Raw genomic sequence first — 19,873 nt, 5'->3', positions numbered from 1 at the left:
CTCTATCTGACTTTTTGTTCCCTTCTCAGTTAGTGAAGGACATTGCTCATTCTTTAACTGAGAAGGCGACTCAGGATCTTCTGACGCAGTCAGCAAGGAAGAAGAAGCTGCTTCTACATCTGACAAGAAAGGGACCTAGTACATCAGTTCAGCCCTTTCGAGGTGGTCCGACCTCCAGACCTCCCGCAAGAAGGAAGGCTCCGGAGAAGAGAGGTAGGTCTGCCTTTCGTCCCTTTAAAAAGGGAAAATGAAGCATCTCTCCTCCAAGCACCAGTAGGTGCCAGGCTCCTGGGGATTTGTGGAGGCCTGGACACTGATAAACGCAGACGCATCTTCATTGGCTATCATAAGGAAGGGATATCGTATCCCTTTCCTGAACACTCCTCCCCTAACGTCAATACCAAGGGAACTATCAGCCAAGTACAAGGATCCTGTGCTGAGGGATACTCTTCGATCGATGGTGGAACAAATGTGGGACAAGAGAGCGATAGACTAGTACTGGATCAAAAATCCCCGGGGGGGGTTTTACAATCGCCTTTTTCTGGTTGCGAAAGCCTCGGGAGGCTGGAGACCAGTACTGGACGTCAGCTCTCTGAACAAATTTGTTCAGAAGGAGAAGTTCTCCATGGAGACTTCTGCTTCAGTCCTAGCGTCATTACGGCAAGGAGATTGGATGGTGTCTCTAGATCTCCAGGACGCCTACTTTCACGTCCCGATCCACCCTTCACGAAGAAGTACCTCCGTTTCATGACGGGGGGAAGGATCTTTCAGTTCAGAGCCTTGTGTTTCGGCCTGTCCACAGCTCCTCAGGTCTTCAACAAGCCTGATGAAGAACTGTGGCGAGGTTTCTTCACCTCAAAGGAGTAAATATCTCTCTGTATCTGGACGACTGGCTCATCAGGGCCAGATCAGAGAGACAGTGCTTGGAGGACCTAAAGTTAACCTCTAGATTTGATCAAAGCGTTGGGATTGCTCGTGAACCTCGAGAAGTCTCAGCTGACCCCAGACAGGACCTAGTCTATCTGGGGATTCGGATGGATTCTCGGGGTTTTCGAGTATTTCCTTCGCAAGAGAGAATCGCAAAAGGTTTGCGGATAGTCTCTCTCTTCTTAGGGAAGGAACATACGTCGGCGAGGGAATGGTTGAGCCTTCTAGGGACCCTTTCCTCGCTCGACAGTTCTTCCCACTAGGAAGACTGCATTTACGTCCGCTTCAATTCTTCCTCAAGAAGTCTTGGAGCTGGAAAACCGGACAGCTTTCGGACGTATTTCCCATCCAGTGGAGATAAGATCGCACCTGGAATGGTGGTTGCCCCCTCTGGAAGAGAACAAAGGGATCTCTCTAAAAAACACAGAACCAGACCTAGTGTTGTACTCCGACGCGTCGGAGAAAGGTTGGGGAGCGACATTAGGCTCAGAAGAGGTGTCAGGCACCTGGGAACCAGCACAGGTGACTTGGCACATAAACTGCAAAGAGCTCTTCGCCGTGCATCTGGCTTTGAAGAGTCTAGAACCTCTGGTGTCAAACAAAGTAGTTGCAAGTAAACGTGGACAACACCACCGCACTTGCCTACATTCGAAAACAGGGAGGGACTCACTCCTCGTTCCTTTACGAACTGACGAGAGACCTATTGCTTTGGACGTCTCACAGGAACATCTCCCTTCTGACAAGGTTCGTACAGGGAGTAAGAATGTGAGGGCGGACAGACTCAAGCAGGAGGAACCAGGTCCTTCAATACAGAGTGGACCCTACACGAGGGAAGTGTGTCTAGATCTCTGGTCGCTGTGGGGGCACCTCATGTGGATCTCTTCGCAACATTCATTTCAAAAAGGCTGCCAGTCTTTTGCTCGGTCGTGGAAGATCCAAGAGCACTTATGGTAGACGCCTTCCTGCTAAATTGGTCTCGAGTAGACGTATATGCTTTTCCCCCATTCAAAATCCTGGGATTAGTAATGAAAAAGTTTGTGGCGTCAAAGGAGACGAGGATGACGTTAATAGCCCCCTTTGGCCGGCCCAAGATTGGTTCACGGAGGTGGTAGAGTGGATCGTAGACTTTTTCCAAGATCCCTACCAAAGAAGGAACGGATCTTCTCAGACAACCACACTTCAAGAGGTACCATCAAAACCTCCCCGCTCTCGCTCTGACTGCCTTTCGACTATCGAAAGACTTGTCAGAGCGAGAGGCTTTTCTCGCGAAGTGGCAAGCGCGATCGCGAGAAGCACGCAGACCTCCACTACGAAGGTATACCAATCGAAGTGGGTTGGTTTTTTTAGAAGGTGGTGTAGATCCAAGAAGTTGTCCTCCTCCACTACCTCTATAGCGGAAATTGCTGATTTCCTGCTATTCCTGAGAGAAAAATCTCATCTAGCTGTATCCACAATTAAGGGATACAGAAGTATGCTCTCGGCTGTATTCAGGAATAGAGGATTAGATCTGGCAGATAATAAGATCTCCATGATCTCATAAGGTCATTTGAGACTTCAAAGTCGAAGGAACCAGTACCTCCGAACTGGAACCTAGACGTAGTCCTCAAGTTTCTTTCATCTGAAAGATTCGAACCTCCTCATCTGGCATCGTTTAGAGACATCACCAGAAAAATGCCTATTCCTATTATCTTTAGCTACGGCAAAGAGAATTAGTGAATTACATGCTCTGCAGGATAAAGTAGGATTCAAGGGAGACTCAGCTATTTGCTCGTTTAAGACCCTGTTTTTAGCTAAAAACGAGAATCCCACGAATCCCTGGCCTAAGTCATTCGAAGTCAAAGGCATATCGAAGTCTCGTAGGCAGAGAAGCAGAGAGGTCTCTATGCCCCTGTAAGAGCTCTGAAGTTCTACCTTCAGAGAGCATCAGATGGGAGGCTCTAGACAGGTCTTTGGTGCGCGGTAAAAGACCCCACAAGACTGATGTCCAAGAATGCGCTGGCATTCTTTGTTTTTGGAGAAACGTCATTACAGACGCTCATAAGGTCTGTCCTGACGAACAGTTACAACTGTTGAGAGTTAAAGCTCATGAAGTGAGAGCTGTAGCGACGTCTCTCTCGTTTCATAAGAATATGTCGCTTAAAACATCATAGATACGACATTTTGGAGATGCAACTCAGTATTTGCATCTCATTACTTGAAAGACGTTCATGTGACATATGAGAAGTGTTTTTTTCTCTAGGTCCTTTCGTATCGGCGGATACGATTCTGGGTACGGGAGCCGACACCAATCCTTAAATGTATATCTTTTCTTCTTTTTGGATATGGTCTGGAGTCTCTTCGAACAATGGAGGACTTGGTTTAGCACGGGCGGCCGTCTGTGTTGTTCAGTAAGAGAATCTTGTCATATCCAATTAGATGAGTATAAATTTTTTTTTGAAATTATGTATGTGTGCGTAGTGGTTTTGAGTTACGGTTGTTGTGACGAGTTCGGGGATAACTCGGAACAATCCTTAGTTCTAACATATGGTTAGGATCAGGTGGTCGGGATTGGTTGTGTGCTCCTTCATAAGGTGTATTGTCATATAAGTGGATCAGCACCCATTGACAAAGTCCTTTTAGGCTCTGCGAGTAAGCGGATAAGACCCATCGGCAGACCCACAAGAACTCTTGGCCATAGATCATATATCTCGCTAAAGTTTCTTGAGTGATGCAGATACTGGGCAAACACCCACGAAGTCTACCACCTATCAGGTAGGAACCAAGGTTTTATTTATACCTACAACATATGTTGTTTATCCTGTCTATTCCATATAGTAGCTGTCTCTTACCCTCCACCGAAAGGTGCCAATCAGCTATGTATATATCTGACAGGTAGTTGATTGTATGAAAATGATATTGTTATGATACAATAAAGTTTTTCATACATACTTACCTGGCAGATATATACAATTAAAGGCCCACCCAGCCTCCCCGCAGAGACAGGTGGAAGAGAGAAAATATGATAGAAAAACGGGATGTTCCTAGTCCTGCCGCCCAGGGCAGGCCGGTAGATCACCTGACCTACCTGTAGCGAGTGGCGCGAAATTTGAATTTCTGTCGGGGACGACGGAGTCTTAGCTATGTATATATCTGCCAGGTAAGTATGTATAAACTTTATTGTATCATACAATATCATTTTCCTTTCCTTTATCTTTCTTTGCTAGGAAGCAATTACCATCACACTCACCTTCAGGACCCAGGCACAGAGCCTACTGGTTCTGCTCATAGCAGCTCCCCTGACGCACGAGATTGACGCTACCATCCTTGGTCCAGTGCTTCTCCACATGGAGACCACTGGTCAAGACCTGCAGCTCGATCGCCACCACGGGTTGGCGATTGCCTGCAATCCTCCCAGCCTGCCAGTTCTGCTGGTAGGCAGGGCAGGAGCATCAGGTCTTCCTCACCTGTCCCTTCACCCTCCTTGGGCTACAACGGGAGGAGAGAGGCGAACAGGAGTGACAGTGAGGAGTGCGCTCCTTATGGTCCGGCCACGAGAGCCTATGAGTCTGGCTCGTTCCTTGGACCAAGCAGATCGTACACTCAAATGGTTGGAGGAGACCACGAGGGGTCTGGCGAGGTTCTTCCTCCTTCTGAAGGAAGAGTGTCTCGGGAGGTGATCGGCCTGGATGGACCGGACAGTCCATTGCCTCAGGACGCAATCATCCCCGAGATACAGAGGTCCTTGCAGAGGTCATTGCCCTGATTCGCCAGCACAACAACCTCGGGAAGGATTGGTGGTTGCTCCCTGTGACCCTCTATCGAGGTTGGGGTCGTTCTGGGGTCCTAAGAAGAACCCAGAGCGATGGTGGGTTTACCCCGGTCCTCCTTGGCCGACAGTGTGTTGGACCAGGTGAATGCCCTCGTCTGTCTCTGGACAGGAGGACTCACTCAGGTCCAGCGGTGCTGCTAGTGCCTTCGGTAGACCCATTGCCGACCAAGCAGGTTGATCCGGAGATAGCTCGTCTAACTCTAGGAGTGCGTCTTCTTCACCTGCTGTTTGAGAACCTCTGGTTCTCACAGCAAGAGGCATCAGCCCTGGAATCCACTGCCATGGCCGATTTCCAGGCCGTCTCTTGGCTGGATCTGTGGTCCCTCACGGTATCCAGAGTCGCAGCCTCCTTGGGACCTATCGTTCCCAAGGAAGACTCAGCGTTCAGGAGACTCTGCCCGTCTTGTCGCCCACTAGACGGCCAACCTGTGGGCCAAACTGGTTCTGAGGAGACGGGACTCAGTCCTGAGTCGTGTAACCAGAGCGGCCGGTCGAGAGGTGACGCTGGATCTACGCAACGGACCGTTGCTGGGTTCCTCCTCTCTCTTCCCCAGAGAGATGGTGGACGCTGCGGTGGGAAAGTGACTGCTTAGTACACCATGCAGTTACGAAGACTTCTGGACAGTCTTGTTCAACTGTGGCCAAGCCTCAGGCGTTGGCTAGCGCTTCCTCTGCTCCTAAGACGTCAGCACCGTCAAGGGTAGTGCGAGGTAAGACCCATCCTTCCTCTTTCGCTTCAAGAAGTGAGTGTCAGCCCTCCTCTCAAGCCTCCTTCTCTTGCGGGAGTGGAGCTAAGCAGAAGGGGAAGAGAGGGAAACGCTAGGGATGGTGTTCCCCCTCTCCTGCTGCCTGGTCCACCGTCAGACGTACACCCCCGGTTCTGCCAGGGACATAACACTGACATATGAAGTAAGACCATGCTGAGCAAGGAGCTGTGGAGATCGCGTGAGATCAGTCACCAGGTTTCTACAGCTGACTTTTCCTGGTGGAGAAGTCTACGGGTTGCTGGAAACCGGTGATAGATCTCTCTCCCTTGAACCGTTTAGTTCACCAGACTTGGTTCACGATGGGAACAGCAAGCTCAGATCTCGATTCCATCAGGGAGAACGATTTCCTGCTTTCGGTGGACCTGAAGGATGCGTATTTCAAATATCCATCCACCAGTCCTCCAGGAAGTACCTCTGCTTTATCCCCAACGGGACGGTGTACCAATTCAGGGCACTTTGTTTAGGTCTCTCAACTGCCCACAGGTGTTCACCCGAGTGTTCACTCTGGTGTCGGGTTGGGCCCATTTGGTCGGGATACATCTGAAGAGGTATCTCGACGATTGGCTGGTCCTGGCGAGCCCCTACTCGCAGTTGCTACAGGACAGAGATCGACCTCTCGACTTTTGCCGCGATCTGGGGATCGTGGTAAATGTTGAAGAAGTCAGATCTCGAACCCAAGCAGAGGATAAAGTACCTGGGCATGCTGATCGATCTGTAGCAGCACGAGTCTTCCCTGCAGACTCACGAATTAGCAGGTTCAGGGAGGCAGCCAGACGGTTCCTGTAACGACAGGAACAGTCAGCGCAGCAGTGGCAAGTCGTGATCGGTCACCTGTCGTCACTCGAGAAGTTAGTCCCTCACAGGCGTCTTCACCTGCGGTCTCTTCAGTGAGACTAAAGGAGTGCTGTTCACAGGCACGCGATACACATCCTTCCTGGTTCCTCTCATGGAGGAAGTAAGGGAGGACCTGGCCAGGTGCCTAGACGACAGGAACCTCTTAATAGGCATACACCTGGAAGAGTTGCTGGTTGCAGGAGTGTGGAACCATCATGACAGGCACCTTCACATCAACTTCCTAGAACTTAAGGCTGCGTTCCTCGCACTCCAAGAGTTCCGGGAATGACTGGTGGGACGTGGGACACTCAGTGGTATTGGTGAGTGACAACACCACAGAAGTGGCATACGTCAACAGACAGGGGGGCCCTAGTGCCCCTCCTGTTGCACCAGTTAACAATGCAGGTGCACAAGTGGACTGTAGCTCACTTGGTAGAGCTGTCAGCAAGACATATTCTGGGCAAGAAGAATGTAGTGGCAGAAAAGCTCAGCCGCCAGAATCAGGTGATTGGGACCGAATGGTCTCTTCATCCAGACGAGGCGGAAAGGCTCTTCGACCTGTGGGGGCGTCCAGTAGTGGATCTGTTTGCCACCCGGCACCACAGAAAACTTCAGGTTTTCTCCTCAGTTGTGCCAGACCAATGGGCAGCTGCAGAGGATGTGTTCCAACATCCGTGGCCAAACTCGTAGTCTACGCCTTTCCCCCGTTCTGCCCGATTCACAAGGTGATCAGCAGGGTGCTGGTCACCAGCAATCTTAGGATGATTCTGGTGGCACCCAAATGGCCTGAGGCCATTTGGTTTCTGGACCTGCTGGATCTTCTCTCGGAGGCACCGCGAGAGATTCCCCCATGACACAACCTGCTCTGTCAATCGCATGTAGAACAGTACCATAAGCCAGTTCATCCCTGTCTCTTCATGGCTGGCGGTTATCCACCATCTCTGCGAGTAAGAGGTCTTCTCGCCGAGCAGCAACAGAGATGGCTGGATACCTGACAGTCCTCCGCAGCAGTATACCAGGGAAAGTGGACTGTCTTCTGTGGTTGGTGTTGTAGTCGGGGTCTCTCTACGCTCAGCAGGGAGCGGATCTCCTCACCTTTCTTCTCTGAGAGAAGTTCCTCTAAGTCTCCGCAATCAAGGATACAGCACCACCCTGGTCCTAGTCCTAAACTGCGAGGAGTTGATATTTCCTCCTCCATGGAAATCTCTCTCCTAATGAGGAGCTTCGAGAAGGTTTGCCCACCCAGGGAACTCAGGCCCCCGGGGTGGGATGTGACTCTCGTCTTAAGGAGTTTGACTCGTAGACCCTACGAGCCTCTCCCGGAGTCATCAGACAGGGATCTGACCCTCAAGACCGTCTTTCTGCTGGCCCTGGCATTGGCGATGAGAGTAGGAAAACTTCACGGTCTTCCTTCGATGTTAAACGTGCGAGGGGATGGGGATCGGTTACGCTTGATTTTGTCCCGGATTTTGTAGCGAAGACTGAGAACTCTTCAGTCCCTGACGCAAGGTTTGAGTCCTTCACGATCCCCTCCCAGAAGACTTCACCAATATGATGCGGAAGAGATGCTGCTTGTCCTGTGAGGGTGCTACGGCGCTACCTGAAGAAAACTTGACACTTCTGGCCTGAGTGTCGACGCCTCTTTGCTAGCACTGGGGTGATCAAGAAGAAATGTCCAAGAACACTGTTTCTTTCTGACTTTGTGAGGTAATCAGGAAAGAGTACGACTCAGACAGGAGTGCCGACACCAGTACCTTTTGTCCGACCCATGCATTCTGCAAGAACTTGTCCTTTGCACAGGTGCTGAAGGCAGGGGTGTGGTCCAACCAGACCACCTTCACCTCCTTCTACCTTTGGGATATTGCCCACAGGTCCTTGGACACCTTTCCTTGGAACCCATGGTGGCTGCTCAACAAGTTTTGTAGCTTACCCAGCTCCTTTACAGGACAAGGTAGCATCTCATCCTTGTGATACCGCATGAATAGAGAGTGAATGAGAGAGTGACTGGTTCCTCTTCTTCCTCTTTTCTTCCCTCTCCCTGCGGGCAGAGGGTAGCGGTCGTCACAACGCCGGACAGGACGACGATGCAGGTAAGCTACATAACCGAGCTCCATTCTATCCCTTTCATTAGGGATAGAAGCGTTTATCCATCCCTTCCCTAGCAAGGGGGGGAAGTGGACACCAGTAAGAAACAAATCCAATACTTATTTGGCTTCTTACACAGGACCTAGTTCTTGCTTGCTATTCATAAGAGGTACGCTTGCCTCCCTCTCATGAATTGGTCCAGAGGTCTGACCACTGATCTTGCAGTGCACACTCCGATCAGTTGGACAGAGGTAGGTTTCCCCCCCTTTGCTCATATGACCAGGGAGGGAACCCAGGTTGGGTGAACACCAGTCTGTTCACAAGACTCAGATTCCACCCACCAATAAGTGAGTCTTCCTTATGTAAAGGACCAAGGGTTTGTATAACGTTTCAGATCAAACCACAATTTTTGGGAGTAAATTGTATTTTTCCTAACTATACAAGCCTGAGGTCCTTTATATATAGTCCCACCTCATGCCACCCCTCACTCTGTTCTTGGGCCTAAAGCAAAGTGATATGTTTACCTCCAGTCGGGCGGGACTCCCGACCATTGGACAAGCAGTTACTGCCGAACTACCTTGTTAGTAAATCTTATGACCGGCCCAGCTGGCGCTGAATAGTAATTCCTTATGTAGAGGACCTCGGGTTTGTATAGTTAGGAAAAATACAATTTACTTTCCCAAAAATTGTTATGTTTTGATTTTATCAGTTGCATGTCAGTTTATTACTGATTTCTTGTCTAGATGTCATGTAGTAAATATAGATAACATGATTCACCAAATTCTCTTTACTAATTGTAATGATATTCTACTAACAACAATCACACGGACAGAAAGATAGGCGGAAACATCACCTCATTTTAACTTTGTTGCTTGGTAGAAAGTCATAGGAGTGAGACATAATACTACTGTATATTTAATTTATTAAAATAATATCTTTTGTTTTCTCAAATGTCTTACTATTATTCATAAAGTTTTCTGTCTATTTAGACACGAAGTCGACTTCAGATAGTAAGATGGAGACTGGTGCGACTTCAGATAGTAAGATGGAGACTGGTGCGTCTTCAGATAGTAAGATGGAGACTGGTGCGTCTTCAGATAGTAAGATGGAGACTGGTGAGGCTGGAAGTGGTAAAACCAATGAAGAAGGTGATGAAGATGAAGGGGCCAGATCAATAAAATGTGATGAGTAAGACTATACATATTTTCTTTTGATGTACTTTGTAGTATCTAGTATAGACAACTCGTGTCTGTTCCTGAGGTTTTGTAAATGTCTATGTTTGTGCTGCCATGCAAGTTAGCGATGTATTACTTTAATGATTACCATTAAATGGAGATTGTTCGTACACGATATACAAACCCTCAGTCCTTTACATAACGAATTACTTTCGGCGTAGCTGGAATTACGGCCGTTAAATTCTTGAACAATGTGGTTTGGCAGTAACTATCCTGTGGCGGCCGTCTTCCGATGAAGATGTGTGTTTGTGAGCTCTTGCTGACTGGTCGTTGATCATTTTTCCCTGTGGGATCTTTCTGGTTTATTTTTGTTTTTTAAATAAATATGTATATACGGTGGTTGATATTAATATTAAATTCAATTAATATACAAGCCACTTTTTGTGATAGCCTTTATAGCCGCCTTTCTACTTTGTGTTAAAAGTCGGCGGCAAAGGTATGCAACATATTATATACATTCTTTCGCCCTATAATATGAGGACGAGATATGTATTTAATGTGAGGACGAGACATGCATTTAACGTGAGTGATATTGATCCTCTAACGAGACACGTATTCGTCCAAAAATTACGCTTATACTTGGGAATTACTGAGGGGAACTTCAAAGGTTTGTCCTTGTTTTGTTTTTATGGTAATTTCTCTTCTCCTTCATCCTTTCACTTACTATCAGACGAAGGTAGAAGAGGGGGCATGTGGTGTTGGTGTTTGGGGGATCTCTCACTTCGGAGGGTGGTGCCCTTGTTTACAAGTGGAGTATCCTTATTACTTTAATAATTTTTTTATTTTTATTTTACAGACTAACAGTGGTGATTGTGTTTACAGCAGTATTGGTTGGATAGCTCTTCGTATTGGTTATCCTAACTTTGGAATTGTACCTGTGACTCGTAGCATGTTTTTATTTTTGTGATACCAATCCTCGAGTGTGTGTACTGATCCCCAGCTGGTAATCATATTCATTTACCACTACTACCCTGGAGTTACGTCACTGGACGAAACTTTCGCCGGTGCCCTGTGATGCTTATCTATTCCTGATGGTACTGGCAGAATTTGGAGGAATCGAAGAGGAAGAGAGCTCATCAAGTGTCATCATCCTCCTCTTCGAGATCATCATATTTTCATGTCTCCACCCCTTTGACTCCTAAGACTCTTTGCCGTAGAAGAGAAGGTGATCTCCTCCCCTAAGAAGTCTCATCACGGGACTTCTAAGGGTCTGTCTCGCTCCGGTGAGACAGGTGGGACTTTTGCTGGTCCTCCCGTTCCTCTGGGAACGGGACCTGTCTCTCCTTCCTCAGGGAAGAAGATGGGGACCATGGAGGTACCAGTCACCACAGGTACCTCCTCTCCCGGCTCCAGAGGTTCCACCTCAAGACCTGGAATCGTCTCGGCCACTTGCTCGCGAGCGTCACCGAGTGTAAGGTCACCTACGGGTGACTGTGCAGCCAAGGTCCAGACTGCTGAGGACGTTCACCTTCAGGACCCAGGCACAGATCGGAAGGATGGTAAGAGTTGCTCGGGTGACTCTCGCCAGACCGGTGATCGCTCATGCAGCAATGTCCGGTACCCAGGTTTGATATGACGTTCCCACCAGACCGTTCATTGGGCAAAGCTGGGAAGAGGTCCCCCTGGTCACCAGGTCCAGCGTACCGTGGCGCATCGAGAGGACGGTGCTTGCTCTCACCGCGTTAGTGGACACTACCAGTCACCCGACTGTCACTCCCACTTGGACCGGACGGCTCGCATGACTGGTAGCAGCTCCCATGATGCACGAGGCCAACGCTACCGTCCTCAGTCAAGCGCTTCTCCGCAAGGAGACTGCTGGTCCAGACCTGTAGCCTGATCGCCACCTTGGGTTCCGCTGGTCCTCCCGGGGCCCGTCTTTCCTTCCTCAGGGAAGAAGACTGGGACCATGGAGGTACCAGCCACCTCTGGTACCTCCTCTCCCGGCTCCAGAGGTTCCACCTCCGGACCAGGAACCGTCTCGGCCGCTTGCTCGCGAGCGTCACTGAGTGTACGGTCACCTACGGGTGACAGTGCAGCCAAGGTCCAGAGTGCTGAGTACGCTCACCATCAGGACCCAGGCACAGAGCGGAAGGATGGTAAGAGTCGCTCGCGCAGCAATCGTCTGGTGCCCAGGGTTGATGTGACGTTCCTACCAGACTGTTCACGGGGCGAGGCTAGGAAGAGGTCCCCCCGGTCACCAGGTCCAGAGTACCGTGTCACGTCCATAGGACGGTGCTCGCTCTCACTGCGTTAGTGGACACTACCAGTCACCCGACCGTCGCTCCCACCTGGACCGGAGGGTTCGCACGACTGGTAGCAGCTCCCCTGATGCACGAGACAGATGCTACTGTCCTTGGTCCAGTGCATCTCCACAAGGAGGCCACTGGTCCAGACCTGCAGCTCGATCACCAACGCGGGTTAGCGATTGCCTGCAGTCCTCCCAGCCTACTGTTTCTGCTAGTAGGCAGGTTAGGAGCGTCAGGTCTCCCTCACCTGTCCCTTCAACCTCCTCGGGCTACACGGGAGGAACGAGGCGAACAGGAGTGACCGTAATGAATGCGCTTCTTACGGTCCGGCCACGAGCCTGGTTCGGTCTTTGGACCGAACAGATTATACACTCAAGTGGTTGGAGGAGATCGTGGGGGCTGGCAAGGACAATGACGCTTTCCTAGACTCATGGAGAGACCATCACCGTTGTTCACGTGACTGTCCCGCCAGACCGCGCACACAGAGACCGGTGTGGCGTTGGAGGACGGTATTGGCTCTCTCCTGTCAGGTGCACGCTCAGCCCCACCCAGACGACGGTCACGGTGGCGGCAGACATTTGGCCTACAGTACGAGTTTCATAACCCTCCTCAGGAAAACATTTTCTCCAGACGGTATCGTTTTCCTAGACTCGGAGCGGCCATCACCGCAGGTTGATGGCTGCCCGTGACTCGCTTCTCTGGCTGCTAGTTCCGCTGGCAAGGCGAGCAAGAGCGTCCAGTCTTCCTCCCCCATTCCATCTCTTCTGTAGGATTCAGCGTCGGGGACTGCGTTCCTGGAAGGACCTTCAGGTCCTACCGGGCGTAAGTCCACGTCATTGAGGAAGGATCTTGCCCATTCCTCCTCGATTTCTACGGGAATTGGGAGGACCACCACCCGATGATCGTCTGACAAAATTCGGGGGGTTTCGCTGAGCGCTTAAAATTCTTCAGAATTTCTAGGATCTGCAAACACTTGGGTGATACCACGGTCCAGAGTGGGCGAGACAAGAATTCTTTATAATTGTTACTACGATAATCGGGAATCTCGCCAAATGTTCGAATTCCTTGGAATGTCTGGCATCTCAGGAGTGTTTTGTTTTCCTGTAATTTCCAAACACTGTTGAGACAGACGTTCCTGGTAATTGTTATTATGAACTCGGGAGTCTCTCCAAGCCATTAATTCCTGGAATTCCTAGCGTTCGAAGGAAGTACTGCTGCTGAAGGAAGAATATCTTGGGAGGGCCTCAACCTGGATGGACCTGACTGTTCGTCGCCTCAGTACACGGTCACCCCCGGGATAGAACAACAGGCAATAACAGTCAATCCTGCTTTTTTTTTTTCTTCTTGGTTATACCAAAATGAAACTGGGAATAAGAGGAATTCAGTGGAGTTTACTCCTTGGAATTTGAATAAGAGAGACTATGTTTTTGGTTCAATCCTAGGACCCTACCAAACATACGTCAATCCGTTCATAATGGATAGCACCGAGAGTTTGAATGCCTCTCCAATGCTTCTGTTTTGGGAGCATCCAGTTCAGCTTGAACTAGTCGTCTTCGGTGTCCTGTTATCACCGTAGAAGTCTTCCTTCGGGAAAACTTCACCTTCACTCTCTTCATTAGAGAATGAAGGAGGTCTGCTTCCAGTCCTTATTCTTATTTCTCGAATGGAAGAGAATTTAGGCTGGAGGGCGATGTACAGGAACCTACAAATATACTACGTATATTTCGCTCGCAACCTGCTTCTGTTATCAGTTGAATTGTCCGAGTAGTAGGCACATAACTGTACGTAGTTAACTCTACGGGTATGTGACTGAGATGAATAGTATCTTCTCTTAATTGAACTACACTCGGGACTGCCTTGAAAGCCTCCCAAGAGTTACCGGTTTTGATTTTGAGATAGTGGTATTGTTTACAACAACAACACCACAGCATTTGCATCCACTAAATAAGACGGTTTTCTTCCCTCCCATTTCGGTTAAAATGCAAATGCTCAAGCATATTTTTCTTGCGCTCGATGGTTCTAGCTGAACGCATTCCTTCATGGAATGGATTACCTGGGCCACTCAGGATGACAAGTTAGCGAGAGCTAGCGGTGTAGGGCTGCCTGCCTGCCCTGCTGCCTCCACCAGTATAGCTGGCTCTCCGAGATAGTTCGGTCGGGCATTGTCTCTCCTTCTCTGCGAAGATTGACTACCGAATCGAATCTGCCCAGGAATCGCAGACTTTGGTCTCTGGTTGGTTGGAATTCTCAATACGTGTATGGCCATCTCTCCTGCATTGCCTTTTGCCGTTGCAAGAATTTTCAGACAGAGATATCTCATTAGACTCATTATCATCTTTCTGTTTACCTCACGGTAACAGAAGTCTGTAGCCTACTCTTCCACTTTGCAGAATGATTTCTTCAGACAATCTGATTTGTCTTCTAAAATACATCTTGTAATTCGTAGGTGTGCAATTATTTTTTGTTCACCCCGAATTGTAGATGAATAATGGAAGACTTCGCCTGTTCCCCACCCTGCCAGCTATACTTCCAAAGTAAATAGAAATGTCCTCCCTGATCCAGCCCATGAGAAGCGGTTCTTCAGGCAGTACAATCCTTGTGTTTTCATTACTGAAAGACGCTCCAGTTTCATTGCAAACTCTGACTTCTCACAGAACAGCAACGAAAGAGCGGTTTAGCGTTGTCAGTCCTCTGTAAAACAACAGGGATTAAAGCCGTCTTCACTGGTTGGTGTCATCGACGGGACTTTTTCTACATTCAGAATCTTGCGAGTTAACTTCTCTCAATGCAGCTGTGAAGACGTAGGTCCACATTCACCTTAGTCTTTCACTGGCATATAATATTGTTTCTCCTTAGTTGAGATTCAACTACTATGAGAACTTCTGTCTTGCCATCAGGGACCTCAGTCTCTAGAAGGCAATTGACTATCGTCTGATGGGCGCATGCCTTGAGAGAATCATCATCTCGTCTTCGGTGGCGAACAAGATAGGCGATTTGTATGGTTTCTCGGCATAACCCTTCAAAAGGCAAGTGTCATGTGACTATGTCTCGGATACATGACTGCTCGCATCACACTTGAGTGCAGTCAGTCGGCAGCTGTTGAAGAGTCCGAGATCTTCATGAGCTACGCTGTGGACTTTGTATGGGTTGATCTAGATCAGTCATTACTTTGTCCTATTGGCGTGTTGCTGTACCCATAAGGATCGACACCCACCATGGAGTTTCGGTGTCTTTATCCGCCGAGGACTGCCATTGCAGTAGTGCCCGATTACATGTCTCTCTCTGAGTATTAAGAGACCATGAGAGACTTCTCTGCAGTTGGATAGTTCAGTTGATGGGTACTTGTCATCACTCCGAAGAATATGTTGGACAGGAAGATAGATAAGGTCTCATTGCGACCATATTTATCTTTCCCTTTGGGCCTGCCCACAGGTCCTTGGAACATCATTTCCTTGGACCGGTGGTGGATGCTTGCAGGTTGTGTTTGCTTACCCAGCTCCTTCAAGAGGACAAGTTGCATCTCGTCCTTGGTGTGCAGTTCTAGAGGTAAGAAGGATGCGAGAGTGACTGGCCTCTCCACCTTCCCCACCTCGTCCTTCCACTCCTCTTCCTTCGGGTTGAGGATAGGACTCGAACTTACACTGGCTGGTCGGGTGATTGATGCGGTAAGCTCACACATAGAGCATCATTTTTATGTTTCTTATCAGAATCATAGAAGCAATCCCGCTCCTTCCTCTAACAAGGGGAGGAAGGAGACTGGCAATTATGCAAACCCTTCCCAGAACTTTGCATTAATGACTCCGACACTAAATATTCTTCACAGCCCATTTTCGGATGAGTTACGATTCCTCACTCATTTCAAAAAGGCCCAGAAGTCTGACTCTTGATCATGCAGCTCCTATACTCCGATCAAGTTGTCAGAGGCAAGGCACTCCTCCTCGCTCTTACGACCGGGGGGAGCAGCCTAGGTGTGTATAACTCCAGTAAGTTCTAGAGGCTCACTCAGATTCGTCCCACCAATCAGTGAGTCTTCCTTATGTAAAGGTTTGTAAGTAAATTGTATTTTTCCTAACTATACAAACCTGAGGTCCTTTATATACATGCCCACCTCATGCCACCCCTCAATCTGAACCTGGGCCGAAAGGCAAAGTGGAATGTTTACATCCGGACAGGCAGGCCTACCCGCCTGCCACACGGTAGTTACTGCCTAACCACCCTGTTCAAGAATTTAACGGCCGTAAGTCCAGCTATGCCGAAAGTAATTCCTTATGTAAAGGACCTCAGGTTAGTATAGTTAGGAAAAATACAATTTACTTCCAAAAATTGATATTAAATTGCTGCTTATACCATGCAAAGTGGCAGTGTAAAGGTGGAAGAAAACATTTTATCTGACTTCTAACAGCTATGTATTTGGTTTCATTTATTGCTATATTAATCTCTACTCTATATTTAGTTGTGAATATTTGAAGTGTTTCATGAATAGTCACTTAATATGACATTTTGCAGGTTGATGGAAAAGATTTTGCACACCTATTTACAACTTAAAATTCTTATCTTTTCAAAAATATTGGCTCTCTTGCTGTGAAGGGAAGGGCTTAAGGGTCACTAGCATGGATCTTCGTGGGCAGTCTCTTCTGGCCTTGCATCCTTGATTTTGGCTCCGCAAAGAATCAGTGCTATTCTTTTTCTCAAGGTTTATTTCTTCTCATTTATTAGCTCTCAGCTTATTTCCTAATCTCTCTCTACTTACAACTTTTGTACATGCAACTTCCCCGGCAGATATATACTTAGCTTATGTCTCTGACGTCCGACAGAAATTCGAAATTTCGCGCACAACAACACGCTGCAGGTAGGTCAGGTGATCTACCCCCTGCCGCTGGGTGGCAGGAATAGGAACCGTTCCCGTTCTAGAAACCAGATTTTCTCTGTCGCGGTAGTGTCAACATATGTTGTTGCTACCTCCTGACTTGATTTTCGTTTTTCATCGCCATCGATCTTCTGGGCTGTCTTTTGCAGGGAAGTACTGGGTCTTTGGTTCGGCATACGCTTTTATTAACTTTTTAATGAATTTGGCTTAGAAAATTTCGAAGAATATATGACGTGTAACTACCGAAATTTTCGGTAGACACTCACATAGTTTGCAAGAAAGGGAAATATTAATATTTATTCATTAATATGTGTAATAAGTGTTAGAATTGATTGAGGAAATTATACTGACTTCGTACTTTAGGGAGTCAGTAAAGCATGTAACTAGATACGTTTCTTTAAAAGTTTTTTAGAAACTCGTACTAACGAGCATTAGAGTATTAACAGTACTAGTAGTGTTCCATCCTCATCACCTTTCTTACTTCGCAGAAACTTCAATTTGTTCATGAAACTTACCTGTCAGATATATATATAGCTGTATTTTCTGAAGTCCGACAGAATTTTAAAAACTTCCGACACGCAGTGGTAGCCAGGTGGTTAGTACCCATTCCCGCCGCTGGGAGGCGGGTATCAGGAACCATTCCCATTTTCTATTCATAATTTTTTCTGTCGCTGGTGCTTGGAAACACCTGTTTCCAGTACCTCCGTCTTAGATTTTTGGAAACTTCATTGCCGCTAAGTATCCTAATTGTCTTTTAATTGATTTACTTGGATTTGTGGCTAGGCATACGCTATCTTAAATTGATTTGAATTTGATTCATTTTTGCATAAGATATCTGAATCTAGTTAGGCTAGTTTCAGAGGGGGTTGTCTGCAAAGATAGGGTGTGGCTACCGAAAGCTTCGGTAGAATCCGCACTTGGTATGCACGAGGGTATGAGTCTTGCTTCTTTGAGATTTGCATGTAAGGAGTGTGAGACTTTGTCCTAATTCCGTAAGGAAGACGTAGATTCGTATGTACATAACATTAAAAACCATGTCTAATTCCGTAAGGAAAACGTATGATTCGTATGTACGCAATTATCAGTAAAACAAAGTCAGGTAGTGAACCTGCTAACCTTCCTGTAGACTTTTTTTTTTTTGCCTAACCCTGTAGTATGGCCTAACGGGTTATGAATATGTCTGCGAGAGGTGATCGCTCTCCTTCATTGTTGTGAAGAGTGCTACTCTGTTATTGTTTCTCGTAACCCTGTAATGTTGCCTTCGGGCCCTAAACAGTGTCTGTAGAGGTTATTGCCCTTTCTCTAATACTCTTTCGATTCGTATCTTAGAATCGAAAGTGCTTGCTTTAGAGAGCAATAGTGAAGTGGCTAAGTGCAGTGACAGTGCCCCTTGTGTGGTGGAGGGTGCGTCAGATCGGCCTTATTTCGCCTCTAGGCCGGGACCTCTGCTTGACTCCCAGGACCCGGGGAGAGAGCATGTCGAAAGCCGAAGGAGGGTTACGAGGAACCCCCACCGATCTGGCGTGCCTTCGGCAGTTTCTGATGAAAATCCCCAGACTGCCTAATTGCGTGCACGTGCACGAATCCTGAAGGATTGCTTCTCGTCCTCCGAAGCGTCCTCCCACGCAGGGGTTGGAGCTTTCGGAAGGACTCGCGCCCTCTAAATAGAAGCTTTATAGAAGAGGACGCTTCACGTCCTCTCTCTCTCTCTCGTTATGCGTTCCAGTGAGAAGTAAGAAGGCGAACGTCGCCTGATCACGTGTACGTCTTTCCACCGAGAAATATGAAAAAGAACTAAAGAAGTCTTAGTAGCAGGACGCTTTTGAGAGCGGACGTCCGAGCTTTGTTACTGTGAGAATAAGAAGGCGCCCTTCCCGCGCCCTCGTATTCTCACACGATCAACCCTTCTCCTGAGACTGTTTCGTGCAGTCGGATTTCTCTCCGAGATGTATCTCGCTTTCCTGAAGGCAGTTTCTCTCGCTTGTTTTGACGCCTTTCAGGAGCGTGACGCTTTTCTGCACGCTTCTTTTGACGCTCGGCTTGGACGGGACGTTCGGATGGACGCCAGGCGCGCGCGGGTGCACGCCAAGCGCGCACCAGTTGGACGCCGAGCGCGCGGCCAGTGCGACGCCGAGGGTGCTCGCTGCTCGTCAGTGGACGCCGAGCGCTGCTCGCATGCTCGTCTGCTGTACGACCCGAGCACGCGCCAGCGCACGCCAGGTGTCGCCTGGCTGAACGTTTCTGTTGAACTCTTCAAGCTCTTGTTTACGATTTGGGCCTCAAGAATTTTTACCTCTACCTTCGGTGATACCTTATACCTCACACCTCACATGCAAGAATGTGAAGTAAGCAGTGCTTCGGAGGAAGCTTAAAGTGAACAGACAACTTCGTCTTCGAAACCCAGCAAGACCTCGGGTTTCTTGAATTCAAGAGGTCTCTGTCAATATTATATTGCTTTTCGCAAAGGTGGATAGAGTTAAGGAAAGCTCAAGGGAAGATCTCGTTTTCTCTACCGCAGTCAAGACTTTGCGATAAGGCAGTTACGGGTTATGTAAAGGCTCGATGTCCTGCACGTCAGGACTCTCGGCAACGTTCAGTAGGATTCTTGCAAAGGCACTCATCAAAAGGACGCTCTTCAGGAAAGCGCAAGCAGACAGGACTTCCTTTGCCATACTGCCAATAAATTTTAAGCTTTAGCAGGCATTAGTTGTGATACGGGAGAGGAGCTGGTTGGAGAGTTTCTTCCTCTTCCCAGGATAATTTTGCAAGCTTTTTAGCCCATCTGAAAGGGTTTTTCAGATGATAGATTTTGTTAGTTTCTAGTCGGGACTACGCTGCCGAATTGAACATCGTCGTTCTACCTGCCGTAAGCCCAGTCTCTTAGCAGGATTCTTGCCCCTTCCTCGTTTGAGACGGGAATCGGAAAAATTAAATGCTCGACTTCCTGGATTACGTTTTTGTCAATTCAGTGACTTTCCCCCATTGACAATATACTTTCGTTTTGTCAAGTAAGTGGGTATCCCCTCATTGACACAATATCTCTTTGTCCCGTAAATGGGTTAGTTCTCATTGACAAACATCTCATTAACTTGATATTGCGTAGC

The 19,873-nt window shown here is 48.1% G+C and overlaps 1 protein-coding gene across 2 annotated transcripts in view; it reads left to right on the top strand.

Annotated features, from left to right (window-relative positions):
- Positions 1 to 19,873, top strand: part of LOC135212147 (UBX domain-containing protein 1-like) — a 178,873-nt gene that overhangs the window by 38,795 nt on the left and 120,205 nt on the right. For both annotated transcript variants that reach the window (XM_064245559.1, XM_064245558.1), the window contains exon 3: positions 9,411 to 9,609. In XM_064245559.1, coding sequence (XP_064101629.1) covers positions 9,411 to 9,609 — 199 coding nt within the window. The remainder of the gene's footprint in view (positions 1 to 9,410; positions 9,610 to 19,873) is intronic.

Source organism: Macrobrachium nipponense, chromosome 40 (genome assembly GCF_015104395.2).
Source record: "Macrobrachium nipponense isolate FS-2020 chromosome 40, ASM1510439v2, whole genome shotgun sequence".
Lineage (NCBI taxonomy): Eukaryota > Metazoa > Arthropoda > Malacostraca > Decapoda > Palaemonidae > Macrobrachium > Macrobrachium nipponense.
Note: the sequence above shows the minus strand (reverse complement) of the source record. Positions and strands in the feature narration are given on the sequence as shown.